The sequence below is a fragment of the Peromyscus californicus genome, unplaced genomic scaffold (genome assembly GCF_007827085.1).
Source record: "Peromyscus californicus insignis strain IS unplaced genomic scaffold, ASM782708v3 Scaffold_18__1_contigs__length_77618521, whole genome shotgun sequence".
Classification (NCBI taxonomy): Eukaryota; Metazoa; Chordata; class Mammalia; order Rodentia; family Cricetidae; genus Peromyscus; species Peromyscus californicus.
In genome coordinates this window covers 45,907,993-45,929,541 of record NW_026294480.1, presented here as the reverse complement: position 1 = coordinate 45,929,541, position 21,549 = coordinate 45,907,993, and the positions used below count along the sequence as shown (strand labels likewise).

General features: G+C 39.0%; 1 protein-coding gene across 1 annotated transcript; it reads right to left on the bottom strand.

The window, feature by feature from the left end:
• Nucleotides 1–4,590: 4,590 nt before the first annotated feature.
• Nucleotides 4,591–11,394, bottom strand: LOC128113552 (cytochrome c oxidase subunit 6C-like). Its single transcript, XM_052743318.1, has one exon. It carries the CDS (start codon nucleotides 5,426–5,428, stop codon nucleotides 5,186–5,188), a length of 243 nt encoding a protein of 80 aa, XP_052599278.1. The 5' UTR covers nucleotides 5,429–11,394; the 3' UTR covers nucleotides 4,591–5,185.
• Between the last annotated feature and the right edge of the window lie 10,155 nt (nucleotides 11,395–21,549).

Here is a 21,549-nt window from a genome sequence, read left to right as displayed (position 1 = left end):
CTTAGTAATTTTCTGGACACCACAAAATGCATGAAATTCCGGCTGCAGTAATGAAATCTGGAGTAATATCTTTTAGATTAGATGGTAAATCAACCTTTTCCAGCGACTACAGATTACATGGTAAATCTGGTAAGACCTGGTTATAGACTTAAATCCCTGACAGATGTCTTCAGAGCATTTGTTTCCTCCCTAAAACAAAGGTCTGAATATAACATTAAGTTGCAAACATATTTTCTGTTCAGAAGTTATCAAGAATATTTACTACTACAACACAGGTATAATTGCCAATTTTGTCGTTTTATTAGTGTTTATTTTGTTTCTTTCTCTTGTAGCTGGCTGAATAGACAAGCTTTTTTTAATCTAGAAAATTTGGATATTTATAGTGTAATAGTAAAATACAAAGAAAATCCATTTAAAAAATGATAGGGCATTGGCTTGAAAATTTAGGACTTTTAGTGATAGAACTCATGGTATCCAAGCACAGCTTGTGTTAATATAATCTAAAGGATATTTTTAACAATATGATGTTTATAATGTACAATAAAAGGTTTTTTAAGGGGTTGGGGATTTAGCTCTGTGGTAGAGCGCTTGCCTAGCAAGCACAAGGCCCTGGGTTCGATCCTCAGCTCCAAAAAAAAATCACATTTTTCAGTACAAATAAAAGGTTTTTTTAAAACTTGTTATCAACGGTTTAGTTAAAGTCAACTTTGGGGAAATTACTTCTGATAGAGTGTAGATGTCTATCTTGACTATTTACAGTCCATATTTATGTTAAATGATCTTGTTTTGAATCAGCAAAAATTGCCCATGTAATTATTGCAAAATATTTGCTTCAATTTTGTACACTCTGTCTCATCTCTGTCTTTCAGTCCTCTCTCTCTCTCTCTCTCTCTCGCTCTCTCTCTCCCTCTCTCCCTCCCTCCCTCCCTCCCTCCCTCCTTTCCTCTCCTCTCTCTCTCTCTCTTTCTCTCTCTCTCTCTCTCTCTCTCTCTCTCTCTCTCTCTCTCTCTCTCTCTCTCTCTCTGTCTCTCTCTCTCTTTCTGTGCCTCTCTGTCTCTGTCTCTCTCTTTATTCCCCTCCCCCTCTCTCAGTAAGATTTCAGATAATTGAACTAGCCTCAAATTCTCTGTGTGGATGAGAATGCATGCCTTCCTCTCTCAAGCGATGGGATTACAGGTAATTCTTCCCATTTTCAGCAAAAGGTACATCAGAATAATTCTTTTTAAAGTTCTGGATAAACCAAAAAGTCTTTTAGAAAATGTGTTGTTTTTTTTTTTCAGATGGTAGGGGAGAAAAGGAATTTCTACCAAAATTAGAAACAAATGAGAATGCTCAAAGTCAAGAGAGTAATTCGTTAAGCCAGGACATTTCATAGCCGTATATGCCAATCTTCAGTGCCCTTCACAATCATTAATAGGGACCATAGCAGTCAGAAGACAAGGTCAGCCTCCATGAATGAAAACAGACAGTAGCACAGGGTAAGACCATTGATGTCTTTGGTCCCTCAGCAGCCTGCAGAGCTTTTTTAGAACTGTGAAAGTGATCCAGCAGGAAGGAAGTTCCTGGTTAGTTTAAGACTGATTTCATCTATAATCTTCAGCAATGGGGACTTGCTGTGTACTTATGGCGGGTGATCAAGGGCAATGTTAATAGTGTTTAGTGTTTTGTTGTTTTTTTTTTTTTTTAAGATATACAGTTGGGAAGGGGACATGTCAGAAAGCACATGGAAGGAGTTGGAGGGGGAAGTGGGGAGCCAATATGATCAAATGTCATTGTCTATGTATCAAATTCTTAATGATGAAAGAAACTTAAAGAAAATATAGGTATCAGCAAACTCTGCATGAATACAGGATTCCCTAAAAGTATACTTTGGTACAAAAACTACAAAAAGAGTCTCACTGAGGGAGATGAAGGAAACCTTTGGTCATTTGATTTAGGCTCAAACTAGACAACACTTATAAAGAAGTATTATCAGAAAATCCTTATCAACAAGCCATCCTCATGTCGACCTAGTAAAATAATGATTACATTTGCAGAATCCAAAAACTCCAAGCCCCAAACTGAGAATATGGTAATCACATGTCAAAATAGTTCCCTAAGAGCAGGCAAGTGCTTTGAGCAGTTGGGAGAGTGATAATTTAAACCTTGAAAAGAGTTCCTGCAGGCAAAGTCTCAACAAACACTAATTCACAGGGAAAATTTGAGTATGTAAGGGAACAAATGACAGTCAAAAGATTCAGCAATGGCAAAAATGATTCCACAGAAACTATAGATACTATAGTGGTTAGAAATGAACAAGAATAAAATGTTTAATATCTTTAAGGAAATTGAAGGTACATATCAACCTATAATTAAAGAAAAATATTATGGGAGGAAGAAGCCATCATAGGCTAAGACAGAATCGCCAATGAGGTATCTGTAAAGAAACATAAAAACAACACTGTCATAAAAACTATTCCTCTGGAGCTGATGACACAGCTCAGTGAGGAAAGTGCTTGTTGCATAAATGAAGGGCCTGAGTTTACATTCCCAGCTGCACACACCTATAAACAAATGCTGGGTTAGGGTTGGGAAGCAGGTGGAGACAAGTGGATCCCCAGAGTTTGATGGCCAGCCTATATAGCAAGTCAGTGAGCTCCACATTCAGTGAGAGACCCTGTCTCAAAAAACTAGATAAAACAATGATAAAGATAATCAATGTCAAATTCTGCCCTACACAGGCGTTAGAATGAGCAAGTACATCCATATGCATACAATACACGTGGTGTGTGTGTATGTGTGTGTGTGTGTGTGTGTGTGTGTGTGTGTGTGTGTGTGTGTGTGTGTGCATGTTCATTTATTTCTGTAATGCTGAGGCAGGGGGTCCACTAATCTGAGGCCAGTTTGGGCTGCATAGGAGGACCTGGTCTCAAAATATTGAGATGTCTATTAAGTAACAAATGGATATTGAAAATGTAGTACATGTACATTAGTGGGATTGTATTCAGTTTTAAAGAAAAATGACATTATGAGGTTTACAGATAAGTCAATGAAATTGGGGAAATTATACTGAGCAAGGAAACCTAGACCAGAAATGTCTTATGTTTCTTTTATATGTGAATTCTAGACTCAACTCTTCAGTATTGTGTGTTTAACTTGGAATATTTCTAGAAGCTGGGAAACTAGAAAGGGAACAGTAGGGTAAGTGTTGGATGGATAGAGTTACATAGGTAAAATGAGGATAGAGGAATATTGAGAGTAGAAATGTTCCAACAGGGAGAGGGGTGGAGGTAGGAGAACTGGGAAAATGTAGCTAATGAAGGGTTAATAAATGAGGTGAGGGTATGAGAAAGCCAGTCAGAAGTTATGAATATATTATGGAAGAGGGGAGCCCTGGTAAGCTAAAACAGATTCACCCAATAAGATATTTGCCTATTATCTGGCAGCCTAATCAAAAGACATGAAAAGGTGTTTGAAGGCAGACACCCAATGAGCCTGTACAAAGCCATTCCTAGAAGTAATAGATCACTAAACAAAATTGTTAGTGGGATATATGGGATATATTCATAGAAGTTATTGGTAACTGGTGTTCCAGAAACTGCCAAAGCAGTACAGATTCTTGCCATTCCACTAATTATTTAAAAGAATTAGTTGATAAGACACCACATACTTTACAGCTAGATAGCTTTCATAGTGCTGGATGGGAGAGGAAGGTGTAAAGACATCATGGTTTTACCAAGATGTAAACTCTATGAAATTCAATACTTATCTGCCAAGGGAAATGAGTTTATTGTTGCAATAGTGGTTTAACAGTTATAGGAGGGAACAACCACTCCCTTCTTCTATTTGAGGCCTGCTTTATAAAAGGGAATCCCTGCCCAGTGAGGTAAACCTATTCTAAAAACCCATGACCAAAGACTTAGCCCCTAGGGATGAACCTAACCCTGGCTTAGCTAAATTGACATATCCCCAAATAACCTTCAGTATACGTGTATGCCCATATAAAAAAAAGGCAACTCTCAGCCCAAATCAGAGAAGCTTCTCGACACGAGTCAGGGGTGAATACAAAAATCCCTGGTTAAACAAGATGCTGAAAATAAAGGGCAGCCCTAAACAAGAAGTACCACTCCCTTAAGGCCCAGGGAGTATTGCAGAAGGGAGTGGGAAGAATGTGGGAATTGGAAGATAAGGAGAAGGATAGCAAAATGCTGTCTCCTAAGCATGGCAATACCATGGAATTAATGAACTTACAGTAGTTATGCTATTGGCTCTGGATCCACACAAATAAAGGCCTTGTGGCAATCAGCTGTTGACGGGAAGGAGCTCACTGGGCCCTATCACTTACTGCGGATGTATTAGCAGCTAACAAGTTCAAGGAGGAGAGATGGCAGAGTACCCTGTTGTCTACCCACGAGAGAGCACACCAGGCTCCAATAGGTAGTTCCAAACTCAGGGTCACCCGGGTGACCCTAGTGAAAGTCTGTGGAACATAAAATAAAACAAACATGAATTAACATGGTGAGTTGATTTGCTAGGGTGAAGGAGTGTAGCAAGCTTGGGAGAGAAATAAGAAGGAGAAATAACCACAATAAATTATAGACATGAACAAAATTGCCAAAGAACAAAATTTATTAATAAAATAGAAAAGTGGGACACGTAAAAAGAGAGACTAGTCAAAAGATTAAATACACTGAACTAGATAATAGTAACAGGAGAAAAAGTTATCAAGAAATAACACAGAAAATAGGGCAGCTAAAAAGGAAATTTATACGTACTCCCAATGAATCCATCCTAGATAAAAAAAAAAAATGATCTACAACATAATATTCTCTAGTAGCTGATAATTAACAATTTTATGAAAGACTAGTCATTTTTAAGGAAAAAATCAATTTAACATGAAAATACAGAAGTTTTCACTCTTTAAAGGTATCTAAATTACACACTGAATAATTATTAGCATAATGCCAAAACCTTTTTAACAAAAGTAATAGAAATTTTACATTTACATATAGCTTACATTGTTTCTTATTCTTAGAAAATTTAAGAGACTAAATTAATGTGTTTATATTCTCATATATGTTATTTTTGTCCATATAATTGTTAATTGTTTATTGAGATAAACTACTCCTTAGCCCACATATTCATGCTTCATAGTTCAGGAACACAGGTCAGCAATGAACTTCTATTGAGTGCAATCCAAAGAATTCTATACATTCTGAAGTTGCTTCCCACTCCGGAAGATGCCAGTCTTCCTCATCTCTTCAAAGTCCTCCATGGAGTTGTAATTCCTGTAGAAATTTGCATATGCCTTCTTTCTGGGTTCAGCCGTGCCAAACTTACAGGAAGCAGTAACTCCCAGGGCCACAATGAATGTACCAACAATGTGAACCCACAGGCGCTTGGCCAGAAGACCATACATCTGAGGTTTTGGCAACACACCAGAACTCATAGTAGTGAATGTCCTCTACACCATGTCCTTCCCAGTTCTCCATATTCTCATATATCTTTAAACCCATTTAAATAGGATAAAATAATAACAATTAAATTTCAACTGATACTCAAAATACATACATAAGTGTAAGTCTTAAGTGTGCTAATGATGTGTCCTTTTTCAGTTTTAAAACTGAAGACTTACAATACATGATACACAGAAGATCATTTTTAAATCATGATTATAAACCATTCATCAATATCCAAATTGTGTAAAGGAAGATATGATGATTAGAAATGATTAGCTCCCTATTAACCAAACCATACACATTAAGGCACTGTATATTTAGCATGACAGATACTGTGGTATCAAACTGAAGTAGTCAATGTGATCAATGACAGCAAGAGTTTGTATTTAATTAAGGCAAGAGCATACACTTTCAAAATAGAAATAAAAAGAAATAAAATATCTCATGCTAGAAAAACAATGATGCATTGCAAATACTCAATTGCTTCACAAAAGTGTTCCTGTAGGAGTCAATTAACTGGACTAGGTCCAAATCTCAAATTGGGATGTTTAAGTTCCTCAATACATCAAATGCTTTGCTTGTAAATAACCACACATACAGAATCTCTTCTCCTTCTTTGTAGATCACATAAACACAATAATTAGTGAAAATACAAAATAAATCTCTTACAAGCTATTTACTAATATTTTATAATAAATTTGCTCCTTAAATGGATTTGTGTGTATATCTATACTCGAAATAAAAGGATCTTGTCTAGACAACATTATTGAAGTACATCTAGTGTCACATAAACTGTATGAACATAGATCATGAAAAACAATATCTTTGTGCATTAAATATATCACTGTTTATCTTGGTCCTTTAAATTCTCTTTCAACTTTGGCAAAGACTACCATTAATTTGGGGCTTCTCACTTATTTCACTTGGACATTTGGCCATAACACAACTTTAAAAATATTGCAGAATTCAAGAAACTTTTGAAAAACTCCACCGATGAAGGCAAATCTGATCATGACTAGAATTTTGGTGTCTGGTTTTGTTTTGTATTCCTTTTTTTTAATTTATTCAGTCACTCACAAATTGTGGAAGAATAAAATAACAATAGATTTCATCCACTGTGAGTGTTAGTTAAAATATTTAGAGTTCAGAACATGTTAAGAGCCCCACAAGGTGGAGCTGAGGCATATACCTAAGACGGAAACAAAGCAGAATGTGTCTTTGATCCTTGGACTGATGAGTTCGCCGGTGAGCTTTCACGAATCTTCACAACCATAAGGCAGGACTTCATAAAAACCTAATTCATGACAAGCAGAGCAGGATATTGGAATAACTGAGGAGCAGTATCTGCAAATGAACCCAAGTCCTTGGCAAACAGAAAGAAAACAGCCTGGAGGTGTTCCTTACTTTGTAGTGTAACTGAAGTTTCTAGGAAAGATTAATCAGTACATTTCTACCTGCAATAATAATAGTGATGAACAGTGAATGGCAACAGGTAGTTTGTTTGACATTGTCCTTACCAAAAACTGAAGGGAAACAGCTGTAATTGAAGGTAGGAAGAAAATAACAAAGTTTTCTTACAGTTTCCAGACCAAATGCCAACATTAAAACAACAATATAAGTATCTATAAATGGAGGTGGTTTGGCCCAGACAGGCTGGCAAATATTACATTTAAGTGAAAGGGGCACCAAAATACTTCCTTCTCTGTTAAAAACCCAAAGAATTTTAATTTAAACTTAATTACAGTTTTAAGTAAAGCATTACACATTAATTATCCAGTCTCCAAGGACATGCAAAATAATGTCCTTTCACAGGAAGTGGGCTCAGTGTTGACTAGTTGCCAACTGTCAAACTAGGGGATTTTTAAAGAGTCCCGTGTGCAGAGGTTTTAAAAAGTGGAGGAAATAAAATGATATATGTGTATAAATAATTAACATGCCCTCTGTAATAATTCTCTGTGAAACCCTAACTTTTACAATGAAAAAGACGAACATGGCAAATTGGAAAGTATTACCTCAGCCTTGTAAGGGTGAGAAAATGCAGTATCATTTTACATAAAGCTAAGGAATGCCAATCAAGAAAATATTCAAATTTAGAGACTCATGTCCTTATAATACAAATATCTTCTAAATTCTTAAATGCCCACTTTTTCAAAAAAAGAGTAAAATCTACAAATAAGTGCATAAATGATGAGTAATGGTATCTAAATTAATTTATAGGCTAAACCTAAGAACATCCAAGATGCATATTTATTAATTCGTATTTATTGCCTTTAAAGTTAACATGTATATAATATAGGTAATTGACTCAAAACACAGGAAGTCATCATTCCTAAGGGACTAACGTTGATTGTAAGTGCAGACCTTGGTTAGTCTTGAACAAATAAGAAACCTTAATCAAAGGCTATTTGCAAAACTCCCAGATAAGCATTAGCTGTTTGAACAGAAACTTAAGTAAAACTTCCACTTGGGAGAGTTTGAAGTAACACAAATTTCCCACTTCTAGGCAATCAGTAGAGTTGCAATGTACTTCATCTTCCAAAAGAAGCTTGTATATGAACCTATCGTCGATATTTATATTTTAAAATATAGACAGTTTTAAAATATGAAATTATATTAAACTACTATTGACAGTAGTAAAGTATATTTTTCATGTTTATTCCCACTCCTGATTCTCATATTGTTTCTCTTCCCACATCAGTCAGTTTAAGAGGTTTGACAGATAAGCTTTTGCTTGTATTTGGGGTGGGTGCTGGAGGTCAGATTCACAATCTTGCATGTGACAGGTCTCTCTACTACAGGGCATTCTCTTTTTCTCAGAGATGATTCATTCATGTGAGTAGAGTATATGTTTTCATTTGAATTTTTTGGCCATTTTTTTGTTCTTCTTTTCAATAGTTTCTTGAAAATTTCATATATGATCCCCACTGGGGTCTTTTTATGACTCTAACCAGTTTCTCAGTGGGCCCAGTCCTCTTCTGCAAGTGTTGATGTGGACAGTTCCCACCATGGGAAAGACAAGAGACACCTGACAGAAAGAATACTTGGGTCAGCTGAAAAGGCGCTGTCACCAACCACCATGACATTGCATAAGAGAGCACAAACTGGGGAGTGGGACAATCCACGTGGGTTCCAACTCACAGAGGTGGAAAGGGTTAGTGCTGCTGCTGAATTCCAACTTGCTGGCCACAGAGACCAAAATTGAGCCACTAATAAGGTGCTGTCCCTTCATGAAACCAAATTGTCACTTAGCAGTGGATCTCACTTGATCCCTTCTACTCTGGGAAGAAGCACTGATATATTTTTGTGGATAACAGACACATCTTTCTGAATGTGAGCATGACTTTAGCATTTGGCCACAAGGCCTTAACAAGCATGGGCTTACAGATCATGTGGGATACATGGTCTCTGATAACTGCCATGTGGCATACATGGTAGCTGATAACTGCCATGTGGCATACATGGTCTCTGATAACTGCCTCAGATTTAGGGGTTAGCTGAACATTACATTATACTCTTCATAATCTGTTTTGGTCTGAGACAGGGTCTAATATTTCATCCTTTAGTCTCAGCTACCTGGGTTCTAGGCTTATAGGCATGTGGCACGACTCCTGATTGCCATAATACATTTTGAACTATGTGCTCTTGCTGTCATCTAAGATCACTAGAAACTATCATGCTATGCCTAATTGTACGTCACACATGAAAGGAAAAAGACCAAGTGTTTGCCTAGTTTTCCTACTATAAGCTAGTTGATGAGTATGTGTGACATAAGAATAACAGGCTGGAGAGGTAGCTTGAGTGGATGCTTACCACAGAAACCTGACTGCCTGGGTTTTTTTTTGTTTTTTTGGTTTTTTTTTTGGTTTTTTTCGAGACAGGGTTTCTCTGTGTAGCTTTGCGCCTTTCCTGGAACTCGCTTTGGAGACCAGGCTGGCCTCGAACTCACAGAGATCCGCCTGGCTCTGCCTCCCGAGTGCTGGGATTAAAGGCGTGCGCCACCACCGCCCAGCAACTGCCTGGGTTTTGATCCCCAGTGAAAGGAGAGAATGGACTTCCTAAAGTTGTCCTCTGGCCTCTACATGTATGCCATGTCATGTGTGTGCTAATACACAGACACACACCACACACATATTGCTTTTAATTTTTAAGAGAACACCTGGAGAAAAGAAGTGAACAGTAGTAAGAAACATATATAGAATTGCAACATACAAGTATTAACTGCCATGTGGACCTACCCACTTGGCACCATGGAAACTGCTGACGTTCCTTCATGAGCATTATCATCGTTGTGCACAAAAGAAAACGAGGTTGCTCCAATAGTTCCTATACACACCTACAATAGCTTTGTGTCTACACCTCACATGCACTCATTCATTTCAGTTCTCACATCACCTGGTTGTCAAGGAAACAGGCATCAGCAACACTTTGGAATGGTGAAAAGAAATCCCTGAAATAACGGATGTATATTGTATATTTTGGTACATAAGACTTCACACTTCTCTGAGGAACAATGATTTTCCCGTGTTAATGAATCAAATTAAAACTCATTGCAAAGCATGACATCAAAGCCCGACAAGTTAGATGCTATCAACAAAGCTCACCAAAAGCAGAATAGTAAACAGGCTAAATACTAGTTTGATAATTAAGATTTATTACAGAATGTACCCATTATACAAAACCTAGAGTGTACTATGTATTTTTGAAATTACAATATTTGCTTAATTCAGTGAAAGTTATTTTTTAAATCAATAACTAAGAACAAGCATAGAAGTCATTGACTGCAGATAACTAATTTATTTTAAATTATAAATTCATTTGCTTGGGTCTATATTTTTATTAAAGACAATATAGTGAGATAACTTAGGCTTTATTGTCAAATATCTTTAAAATCACATTGCAGCTAGCTTCCCAAAGTGAGGAGAGTGACACATTCAGAGCAGTTCGACTATAAATAATCTAATAAAAGCTTTATTTTCTGAGATGGGGGGATTAAAGCAAGTGATGGTATGGGTAGGGATAGAAGGATGTTTCCATTGTTAAAACAAAACAAAAACAACTTGCTACTCTTCCACAGGACCCAAGTTCAGTTCTCAGCACCCTTATTGGGCTGACAACTGCCTGTAATGCCAGCTCCCAAGGATCTGATACTCTCTTCTTTTCTGCTTTTGATGTTGTTTGCTTGATTGTTTACAAAGTCTCACTATGTAGCTCTGGCTCACCTCAAACTTACAGCCATCTGCCTACCCCCTACCTCCCACCCCGCTACCCCTGTCTCCAAGTACTGGGATGAAAGTCATGTTACCAACACAAAGAACTAAAATTATAAAGTGAGATGGAGATAAGTGGATTTCCTTGGGAAGGGGAAACAGAAGAGGTCTCCTGGGTAGACTGGGAGCTGATGGAGACAGAAACATGAGGGATTGGGTTGGGGCGTGGATGGAGGGGGAGAGTAACGGAAGAGATGTCTTGATAGGTGACACATTTGGGGTCAGATAGAAGCCTAGTGCAAGGGAAACTCCCAAAAATCTACAAGGATGACCCTGGCTATGACTCCTAGCAATAATGGAGAGGGTGCCTGAACTGGCCATCTCCTGTAATCAGATTAGTGACCACTCCAGTTGTGGTAAGAGAGTCTTCATTCAGTGACTGATGCAAACAAATGCAGAGATCCACAGCCCAGAACTAGGCCAAGCTCAGGGAATTCTGTTACAGAGAGGGAGGAAGGATTATAGGAGCTGGGGGTGGGGTGGGGAGCGAGGTCAAGGTCATCACAAGGGAATCCACAGAAACAACTAGCCTGGACTCATAGGAGCTCACAGACTCTGGACCGACAGCTAGGGAGCACAAATGGGACTGACCTAGGCCCTCTACATATGTGTGACCATTGTGTAGCTTGATCTATCAGTGACAGGAACCGGGACTGTCCCTGGTGCTTTGACTGGCTTCCAGGAACCTATTCCTCACACTGGGTTGCCTTGCCCAGTCTTTTTTTTTTTTTTTTTTTTTTTTTTTTTTTTTTTTTTTTTGGTTTTTCGAGACAGGGTTTCTCTGTGTAGCTTTGCGCCTTTCCTGGAATTCACTTGGTAGCCCAGGCTGGCCTCGAACTCACAGAGATCCACCTGGCTCTGCCTCCCGAGTGCTGGGATTAAAGGCGTGCGCCACCACCGCCCGGCTTGCCTTGCCCAGTCTTAACACAAGGGAAGGACCTTAGTTCTACCTCAACTTGACATGCCATGCTTTATTGATTTATAACTTTAAATGGGAGAAAGAGAAAAAAGCATTCAGGGACCAGAAAAAAAGCAATTAAGAAAATAAACAGCATTGCTCCCCATAGGAGTTGAGAAACTGTTAGCATAATTGAGTGACAGTGGAAAGATATCAACAACAACAACAACACATCCGGAAAATGGACAAGACAGGAAGGGAGTATGGGTGGCAGTTTCGTAAGAAAAAAATAGCTCTGTTTCTGTCTTCTACTCCTTTAAGAGTCCTGTTGATATGCCCCATTGGTAGAAGCCAGACACAACCCCCAGGGAAAAGGATCTCTGTGGCTTCTATTTGAAAAATCCAGCTTCCCAGAGCAGGGCAATGAAGAGTGAAACCCTGATTTGGACAAGCAAACTGAAAATGATATCTGATATATTCACTTATTGGTTATATTACCTAAGGCAAATGACCTAATCTCATATTTCTCTTTCATCATTTTTTAAAATATAAGTAACAAGAACTTTCTTATTTGGAAATAAAACCTGAACATCAGTAGGAAAATCAAAATAACAAGTTTTAGAAACTGTTTTTTCCAAGTGAGCTTGTTGATGGAAAAATGTCATAGTCTTCTTGCCATGAAGTTATAAAGAATGGAGCTTGAGAAGTTGAAAATTTAGAAGATATTCAAAATATAAAGACTTAACTATATGTAACACTGTTATATAATGAGAAAGTCTCAATAGAAAAAGAAAACATAAATAATTTTTAGTTCAGTTATATATAATGTAACTACATCTAATACGTAAAATAGTATTTTATAATTTCCAAAATCAATTGCTGTCAACCATGGTGATACATATCTACAATTTCCAGCAATTGGAAGGATGAACCAGTAGTATCCATGAGTTTGAAGCCAGCCTGTACTATCTAGTGTAAAAGTCTCAATAAGAGAGAGAGAGAGAGAGAGAGAGAGAGAGAGAGAGAGAGAGAGAGAGAGAGAGAGAGAGAGAGAGAGAGAGAGAGAGAGAGAGAAGAGAAGAGAAGAGAAGAGAAGAGAAGAGAAGAGAAGAGGAGAGGAGAGGAGAGAAGAGAAGAGGAGAGGAATATAAAAGCTGCCCTCTTGGGCTGTGCATACCCTCCAGCTTTAATCTTTCTATTTCAACAGTAACCTCTTTCATACCAGTAGTTACAACCTTCTGCTATCTCTAGACCTGATATGTGGCTCCCTGAGAAATATCCACATGCTAATCCCCAGAGCCTGTGAATGCACTACCAAACACTGCAATATGTAGGATTAAATTAAGCATGTTAAAATGAGGAGATTATCTGGGATTATCCAGGTGGGACACATGTAATCACAAGGGTCCTTATGGGAAGGAACAGGAAGGCCACAGTGGGAGTCAGGCAGGTGATGATGGAGTCAGAGTTTTCAGCTGTGATTCGGGCAGGGATTAGGAGGCAAGTGTGTGTGTGCACTGGGGAGTGGCAAAAGACAAAATGATTTCACCCTCGTGAGCTTCCAGAAGGTATTCAGCACTTCTGGTGCTTGTTCGGTTGAGACTTTCTGACCTCTACATTTGTGGGATGATAAATTTAACATAGTTTTAAACCAATAAGCCTACAATTAAAGCAGGAATAAAAAGTAATACAGTCTCCATTTTGTTTCCCTCTGTCCCTCCTCCGGCATGGTCTACAATACACCATGGGAAGCAAATCTTTGCTTCTAGATGAGAAGAGAAATAAAAAGCCCCGTCAGGCCATCCCATCACCAGAGTAGGTCAGTTCGGGCTGTCTCTCGACCATTGCCGGCAGTCTGTTGTGTGGGTATCTTTGTGGATTTCTGTGGGCCTCTCTAGCACTTTGCTTCTTCCTGTTCTCATGTGGTCTTCATTTACCATGGTCTCCTATTCCTTGTTCTCCCTCTCTGTTGTTGATCCAGCTGGGATCTCCCGCTCCCCCAAGCTCTCTTTCCCTCAACCCTCGCCTTTCATTACCCCCACTCATGTCCAGGCTGTTCATGTAGATCTCATTCCATTTCTCTGTCATTGGGCGATCCCTGTGTCTTTCTTGGGGTCCTGTTTTCCGGGTAGCCTCCCTGGTGATGTGAGTAGCTGACAATTCATCCTTGTTTCATGTCTAGTATCCTGCTATGAGTGAGTACATACCATGGCCAAACACCCTAATTGTTGTGCTAGAAACCTCATCCAACTACTGAGGGATCTGGATGCAGAGATCCATGACTAGGCCCTGGGTGGATCTCTGGGAGTCCAATCAACGAGAATGAGGAGGGTTTATATGAGCGAGAATTGTTGAGACCAAGGTTGGATAAAGCACAGGGACAAATAGCCAAATGAATGGAAACACATGAACTATGAACCAATGGCTGAGGGGTCCACACTGGATCAGGCCCTCCGAATGGGAGAGACAGTTGATTGGCTTGATCTGTTTGGGAGGCATCCAGGCAGTGGGACCAGATCTTGTGCTCATTGCATGAGTTGGCTGTTTGAAACCTGGGGCCTATGCAGGATTGTTTGGCTTGGCCTGGGAGGAGGGGACTAGACCTACCTGGACTGAGTCTACCAGGTTGACCTCAGTCTGTGGGGAAGGCTTTGCCCTGGAGGAGATGGGAATGGGGGGGGGGGGCGTTGGGGGGAAGGTGAGGGGGACGGGAGGGGGGAGAACAAGGGAATCCGTGACCGATATGTAGAACTGAATTGTATTGCAAAATAAATTAAAATAAATTTAAAAAAAAAAAAATAATAATTTACAATTTATGATAAAAAAAAAAAAAAAAAAAAAAGCCCCGTCAGGCAATGGGTATGCAAGGAAGAAAGGGGAGAGCATTTCCCCCTGTGAGCCCCTCAGGTCACTAGAGCCTGAAGAGGTGCTGGTGCTTTGTAGCTCTGAAGCCATTCTTCTTCCTGGAGCTTAAGGACCCCAGACTCCAAGTAGCAACAACTCCCCACTGTTCCTAGTCTCAAGTGTTTAACTAATCCTGTTGGCTCCCTTCACCTTGATCACACTTCCATAATTAGCCCCCTCTTTAACAATTCTCCAGCTAAGCCCCATGACTGTGCCATCTGTGTGCTGTCAGGACACTATCTGGTTCAACACAGAGTATCGTTTTATAACCATTGATTTAGGATTCAGATACTTGAGTCTTAACAGTATTTTGAGGTCCTCTAAAGGAGAACTAAATATAAAATCATTTAAGACCATATCAGTTGTCTATCGGTAATTCAAGTTTAATTTCACCTTTTAAATTGAGTTGTAATGTAGCTGCCCTTACATTAAAAAAAAATCTTTCTCATTTGCAAAATAGCAAAGGGTACATAACAGTGGTTGATCACATTTACACCAAAAGATGGCACTTATGAAATGCTACATATAGTTTAAAGAGCAGAAAAATGGGCTTGCCATTCTTCTGATTAGCCAAAGCAAAAGGAGTAGACATTTCATGAATTCTTATAATTTACTGGAATAAAAAGCCAATCTGATATTATCGATCATTACAGGAATAGATGAGTGGTAAATAGAATTCCATCTTTAAAATGCATGTGCCCATCAGGAGAGTGTTTATTTTGCCTATGATACATCAAAACTATTATATATAGGCCGGAGATGCATAGCTCAGTATTATAGCACTGGTCTACTATGTGTGAGGTATTTGGATCAATCGCCAGCATCACAGTGGGGGGAAGAAAAGAAAGTAAAGAAAGAAGTGTTTCTTCTTCAGAAAAACACCAAATGGCAGAAGATGCCTGAGGGACCAGGGTGTCCAGGATTAGGAGGCCTCAGCAGCTTTGGCATTCAATATTCAGCTGCAGGCTTAGGGGCCCTTGGCCATGATCCAGGCTGTTTCACAGCTAATTCTTTCAAAACTAGATAGATGGATGGATAGATAGATAGATAGATAGATAGATAGATAGATAGATTATAGATAGACAGACAGATGATAGATGGGTGATAAATTATAGAAGATAGATAGATAGATAGATAGATAGATAGATAGATAGATAGACAGATAAATTAAATTTATACCCAAATAAGAACTGGAACAGAGTTACTACTACAGACACTTCTGCTATGTACTTGCATTGCAAACATTCGCAGCTCATTGAATCAAATAAATTGGGTTAAATGATGTTTCACAGCTCACTAAGCTCTCTACCAGTCCCTTCAAGTTTGCTGAATTACTGTTTCATACAAATTATAAATTTCTCTTTATCTCACACACAGCAAATCCTACAGATTAATTTCTGCTCTTAGAGTGTATGATGAAAGACGCTGAAATAAAGCCATAGTCCCCTACCAAGTGAGCTTGTGATTTTTTTACATGAATTAAGTTCGTTTTGATTCGCTGGGTTTTTTTCTATCTCTACTCTTAGCTCTGCTCTCTTTTCCATGTCTCTCATCAATGTCATAAGGGAGAAGAGAGGGCCAAGAATGACCCGGTACACATTAGCACTCCTGGAAATGACACAGGCCTGTATTCAGAGACACAATAGTGTCCCTTCTGCATTCTCACTGAGACAAAGAGCAGACTTTACTCTCTAAATAATGCATAACAAAAATGCTTGAAATCAAAGGATTGTAAAAAAAAATAAAACCAATTAAATATGCACATTCATGTTATAATTTATGCCGTTAGCTGTGATATAGACTCCCACTTCTATAGGCATATTAAAAAGAGGCAAGATTCAATGTCCATGTTATCTGTGCTTGCCATTTGGTTGAACAGTCTTGAGATGCCTTCATTGGGCTTACTGATGCTTACAGTACAATATAATATGCTTCAAGTGCACAAGTTTGTGTGGTGAATACTTTCATTTTCAAGGTCAGCTAAACATTTTTACACAATTATAAATAACTGTACTTAGCTAAGGAGGTAAGCATGGGTCTCTAATTAATAAGTATAATTATTCTTTGACAAGAAATTTAACTCCTACTTAACTTAATGCTTACTGTAGTATAACAAAATATACATTATAACACTGTAACATTACATTGTACATTACACAATAAATGTCTTAGCTAGGGTTTTTTATTGCTGTAATAAAATACCATGGCCAGAAGCAACTTGGGGATAAACGTGCTTGTTCCATCTTACATCTTGAAGTCCATCACCCAGGGAAGTCAGGATAGAAACCTCGGACAGGACCTTGGAGGCAGAAACTGATGCAGAGAACATGAAGGAATGCTGCTTACTGACTTGCTCCTCATGGCTTCCTTAGTTAGCTTTCGTATCAGACCCAGGACCACCATCCCAAGGATAGCACTGCCCACAGTAAGCTGGACTCTCTCACGTCAGGCATCAATCAAGGAAATGTACTACAGATTAACCTAGTGTTTGTGTTTTCTCAGTTGGGGTCCTCTTTTCCAAAACGAGTCTAGCTTGTGTCAAGTTGACATAAACCTAGCAGCCATAGCAGGTAACATTTACAAAATGCGTGTATATTAACAAGTATGTGCTCATTTGTATTAATGCTATAACAGACAATATATTCTATATGTACTGATGCATAATAATATTATTTTGCTAGCAACTTTAAGTAAAAAATGAACCTGTGTATTCATGCAGAAAGTAAATCAGCAACAGGTTGAAATTAAACACTTAGTGTATTTCCCCTTCTTAAGCTTCTGTCAATATCTAATGTGTCACTTTCCCAGGGGAAGAAGAAATGAACAAACATTTATTTAATCACCTTACACAGGACACTGATGACAGACCAAAGAAACTATTGTGACCCAAGTCCAGTCTAGTGTAGAATTCATAGATATAGGCCTCCTGTATCCTGAGTGCTGGGATTAAAGGAATGTGCCACCATATCTGGCTAACTTACGTACTTTATCCTTCTTAATGCCATTACTATCACTATCATTAGTAATAATAATAATAATAATAATAATAATAATAATAATAATAAATGATAGCAATAATGGTGCTTCTTCTGGTCTTACAGAGCCAATCTGTTTTATATTTACAAATTACCTATTTTCTTTTTCACATCAAGTATATGTATTAATATATGGCTATTTATTATCTATTCAGAGTCCATACCAGGGCTCCCCTCAAAACTTCATACCAAAGTTCCAAGATGTTCAGCTCCTTCAAATAAAATGGTAAGAGTATTTGCATAAAATCTACTGACTCTCATTTGCTTTAAGTCATCTCTAGATTACTTCTAATAAGTCATACAATGTAAATTCTGCGCAAGTACTAAGCCACTTGTCTTGGCACTGTGACCAACTGTTGGACAAAAAGCTTAGGAATGAAAGGTTTTATTTTGGGCTATCCATTTGAAGGAATGAGATTCATAATGGAAAGGAGGGCATGGTGACAAGGGTAGCTTGTTCTATAGCATTGGCCATTAAGTACTGAAAGAAGAATTCCAATGATAAACTTCCTTTCTCCCTTTTCACTTTTCACTCAATCCAAGACTTTGGTCCACAGGATGTTGCCTACATCCATGGTGTGTCTTTACTCCTCCATTAAGCCTCAGAAGAATATACCTCATTACTGCTCTAGGTGTTTATTAATATATTCGAGTTGATGAGTGAAATTAGCCATCACAAATCCACCACTTGACAAAATGATACCCAAATACACTTTAAACCATGCTATTTCATCTCCAGCCCCAATAGACTCGTAGCCATGTCATAAGGATAACATGCATTTATCCAGACTTCAAAGTTCCTACAGTCTCAACACTTTCAACACTATTCAAGAGTCTAAATTCAGAGCCTCTGCTAACACTCAGGCTAGCTTTTAACTGTGAGCCCTTTAAATTTTTTTAAATGCTTCAGATTTCTAACATACTGTGAACAGTCTCATCCCAAAGGAGAAGAATGAGTCACAGCAAGGAAAGATTGGATCAGAAAAAGACAGAAACCCAGCAGGGCTAACATTAAATCCTGCAAGCCATTCCATGCCCAGAATCTAGTGGTATCATCTAGGCACCAATAACCTTAGACAATCACATGCCTTCAGCTCTGTTCTTTGTGGCAAATATGGTTTCTCTCTTGGGCTAGCTGTACTGGATGCCTGAAACTTTCCAATGCAGGCATCCATGTTTCTGATATCACCAATATTCTGGAGCATTAGGCTTCATTTTCACAGCTTCATTCATAGCTCTAGCAGAAGCTCCACGTATGGAATCCGATCCTCCTGCAGATTACGTGGTTAGGAGGTATTCTGAAGCAGTGTTTTGAGTAACCATGACCCCTCACTTTCGAGCATCCATGACCCCTCACTTTTTTATCTAGCCTATCTGCAAAACCAGCATCATGGAGACAATGCCAAGCAATTTAGTGTATGATTTTTTTTTTAACTTACCCTTATTCAAAGTCTCAGGGCAAAGATAAATATAACCATACTGTAGCTTGAGTTTTCCTGCCTGGCCCACAGTCAGGGCAAATCTCTCTCACCTGCCAGTCCCCCAGCTGCTCAGACCCGACCAAATAAACACAGAGACTTATATTGCTTACAAACTGTATGGCCGTGGCAGGCTTCTTGCTAACTGTTTTTACAGCTTAAATTAATCCATTTCTATAAATCTATACCTTGCCACATGGCTCATGGCTTACCGGCATCTTCACATGCTGTTTGTCATCATGGCGGCTGGCAGTGTCTCTGTGACTCAGCCTTCCACTTCCCAGCTTTATTCTCCTCCTTGTCCCGCCTACACTTCCTGCCTAGCCACTGGCCAATCAGTGTTTTATTTATTGACTAATCAGCAACACATTTGCCATACAGAACATCCCACAGCACCATATTCTTTGCTAGGGTGTAACAAGAATGGCCTCTAGGCTAATTTCAACAAATTCCTCACTGAGGCATTTTAATCAGGGACTTCACTGTCTACACTTCTAGTCTCTAGTCTTAAACATCCCTCGCTCTCACCAGAATAACCTGCTCTTTGGTTGTTTGTTTTGTTTTATTTTTCTTTGAGACAGGGTCTCACTGTATAACCCTTGCTGGCTTGGAACTTGTTAGGTAGCCCAGGTGGGCCTAGAACTCACAAAGATCTGCCTCTGCCTCTCAAGTGCTGGTATTAAGTACTTTAAGGCTTTGTCTTAGTTACTGTTCTATAGATGTGAAGAGATACCATAACCAAGGTAACTTATAATTTATGTGGGGACTTGCTTATTGTTTCAGGGGGTTCGTCCATGATCATCATGATGGAGAGCATGGAGACAGAGAGACAGATATGGTGCTGGAGCAATAGTTGAAAGCTTTGACCCTGATCCACAATTGGGGAGTGAGGAGGAGAGACTGGCCTTTGTGTGGATATTTGAAACCTCAAACCACACTTCCTCCAATAAGACCACAAATCCTAGTCCCCCCAAAGCTGTTCCACCAACTAGGAACCAAGCATTCAAACACGAGTCGATGGGATCATCCTCATTCAAACCAGCACAGGTTTCTCTATTCTAGAGGTCAAAATTCCTTTTTTTTCTAAAAAAAAAAAAAATCCAGAGCCTACAACCATGTGGTCAGATAGTCAGCAGCCATGGCCTCATGGCTCAGTAACAAGTTTTTGTATAAGTTACTCTTCTTGTTATGACCAAATATCTGACAACATTGTCACTTAATAAAGGTTTATTTTAACTCAAAGTTCAGAGGAATGCAGTCTGTTATCGTGTAGAGATCATGGCACCAGCCGTAACTTGGACTAGAGTATTATTGACAAGAAAGCAGAGATGAGAATGGTCAGTGCTAGTTGACTTTCTCCTTTTTCACTTTTTATTTAGTCCAGGGGTATATAGGATGATGATACATTTCACAGTAATTTTTCCCTCTTTTAGTTGAACTCCTAAGTAAAGAGTCATACAGATAGACTCAAAGGTAGGCCTCATTAATGCCTTAGGTGCCTCTTAATCTAATCAAGTTGACAACTGAGATTAACCATTGCAGAGACACACTATCATTTTTCAAGTATTTTCTGTCTCCAGTTAGTTGAATCTATGGGGGTAAAGAAACAGCTACACAGTTTCTGTACATAGTGATGCAAAAGGAAAATTAGATTTATGCATGTCTCAACCATGTTGTGTAACTAAGCATACATTGACTTCTCTAGGAGTAGACTTCTCCTTCTTCCTTTATGAAACCTGAGGCTGACGCCTGAATAATGCTTTCATGAAGTTGCTTTGATGACTGAAATACTAGCAAATATTAACTGATAAATAGCTGTGCTAACCCATCCAAGACATCAACTGAGAGAAGTGACTGCCCCTTATTGGCCAACAGTGGCAGGGACCAGACTGAATGAATGAACTGGAGCTGAGAGAGTTTACCCCAAACATTGAGTATTTGAGCTTGTTTACCACAAGCACTCAAACTCAAGGCCTCATAAAATTCAGAGCTGGTTAGTATGTCTGAGCAGGGAGGACTCTGCGGCATCCTGACCACAGTGCCCCACAGCCAAAGAGGGTAAGAAGTGGGGGGTGCTCCAAAGTAATTGGGTTTCTCCTCATCCCCATTTAAGAATAACCTTCAGCCACTCTCTTTTCTTTTGGTTCACTGGTAACTTGGACATGAAGCAACATTTCAGATTACAGACTGCAAGGCAAGTGGGTGGGGACATCAGGCAGGAACAAGGACCAGGAATCCATACACTGACTTTGGCCCCTTTTGGCTGCTAAGCTGATCTGTGGTGACTACTTACCTCAAGCCAGCCTCAAAGTAAAGGTCATGCTTTCTAATCTAGAATCTGCAGCATCGTCCCAGAGTGACAGGACAGGAAAAAGGGGTTAATGTCTCGCTTACATTATACCTTTGTGCCACATAAAATAGGAAAAAAAAAAAAATACTATAGAAGATTTCCTTCCTGGAACAGTGAAATCCAATACAAGCAGATAGCTTGCATTTTCCGACTTTCCTTCTAGAGAAATTACAATTCTC

What these genes read in the sequence shown, in the direction of transcription:
- LOC128113552 (XM_052743318.1), bottom strand. Translation starts at nt 5,428, where the DNA reads ATGAGTTCTGGTGTGTTGCCAAAACCTCAGATGTATGGTCTTCTGGCC.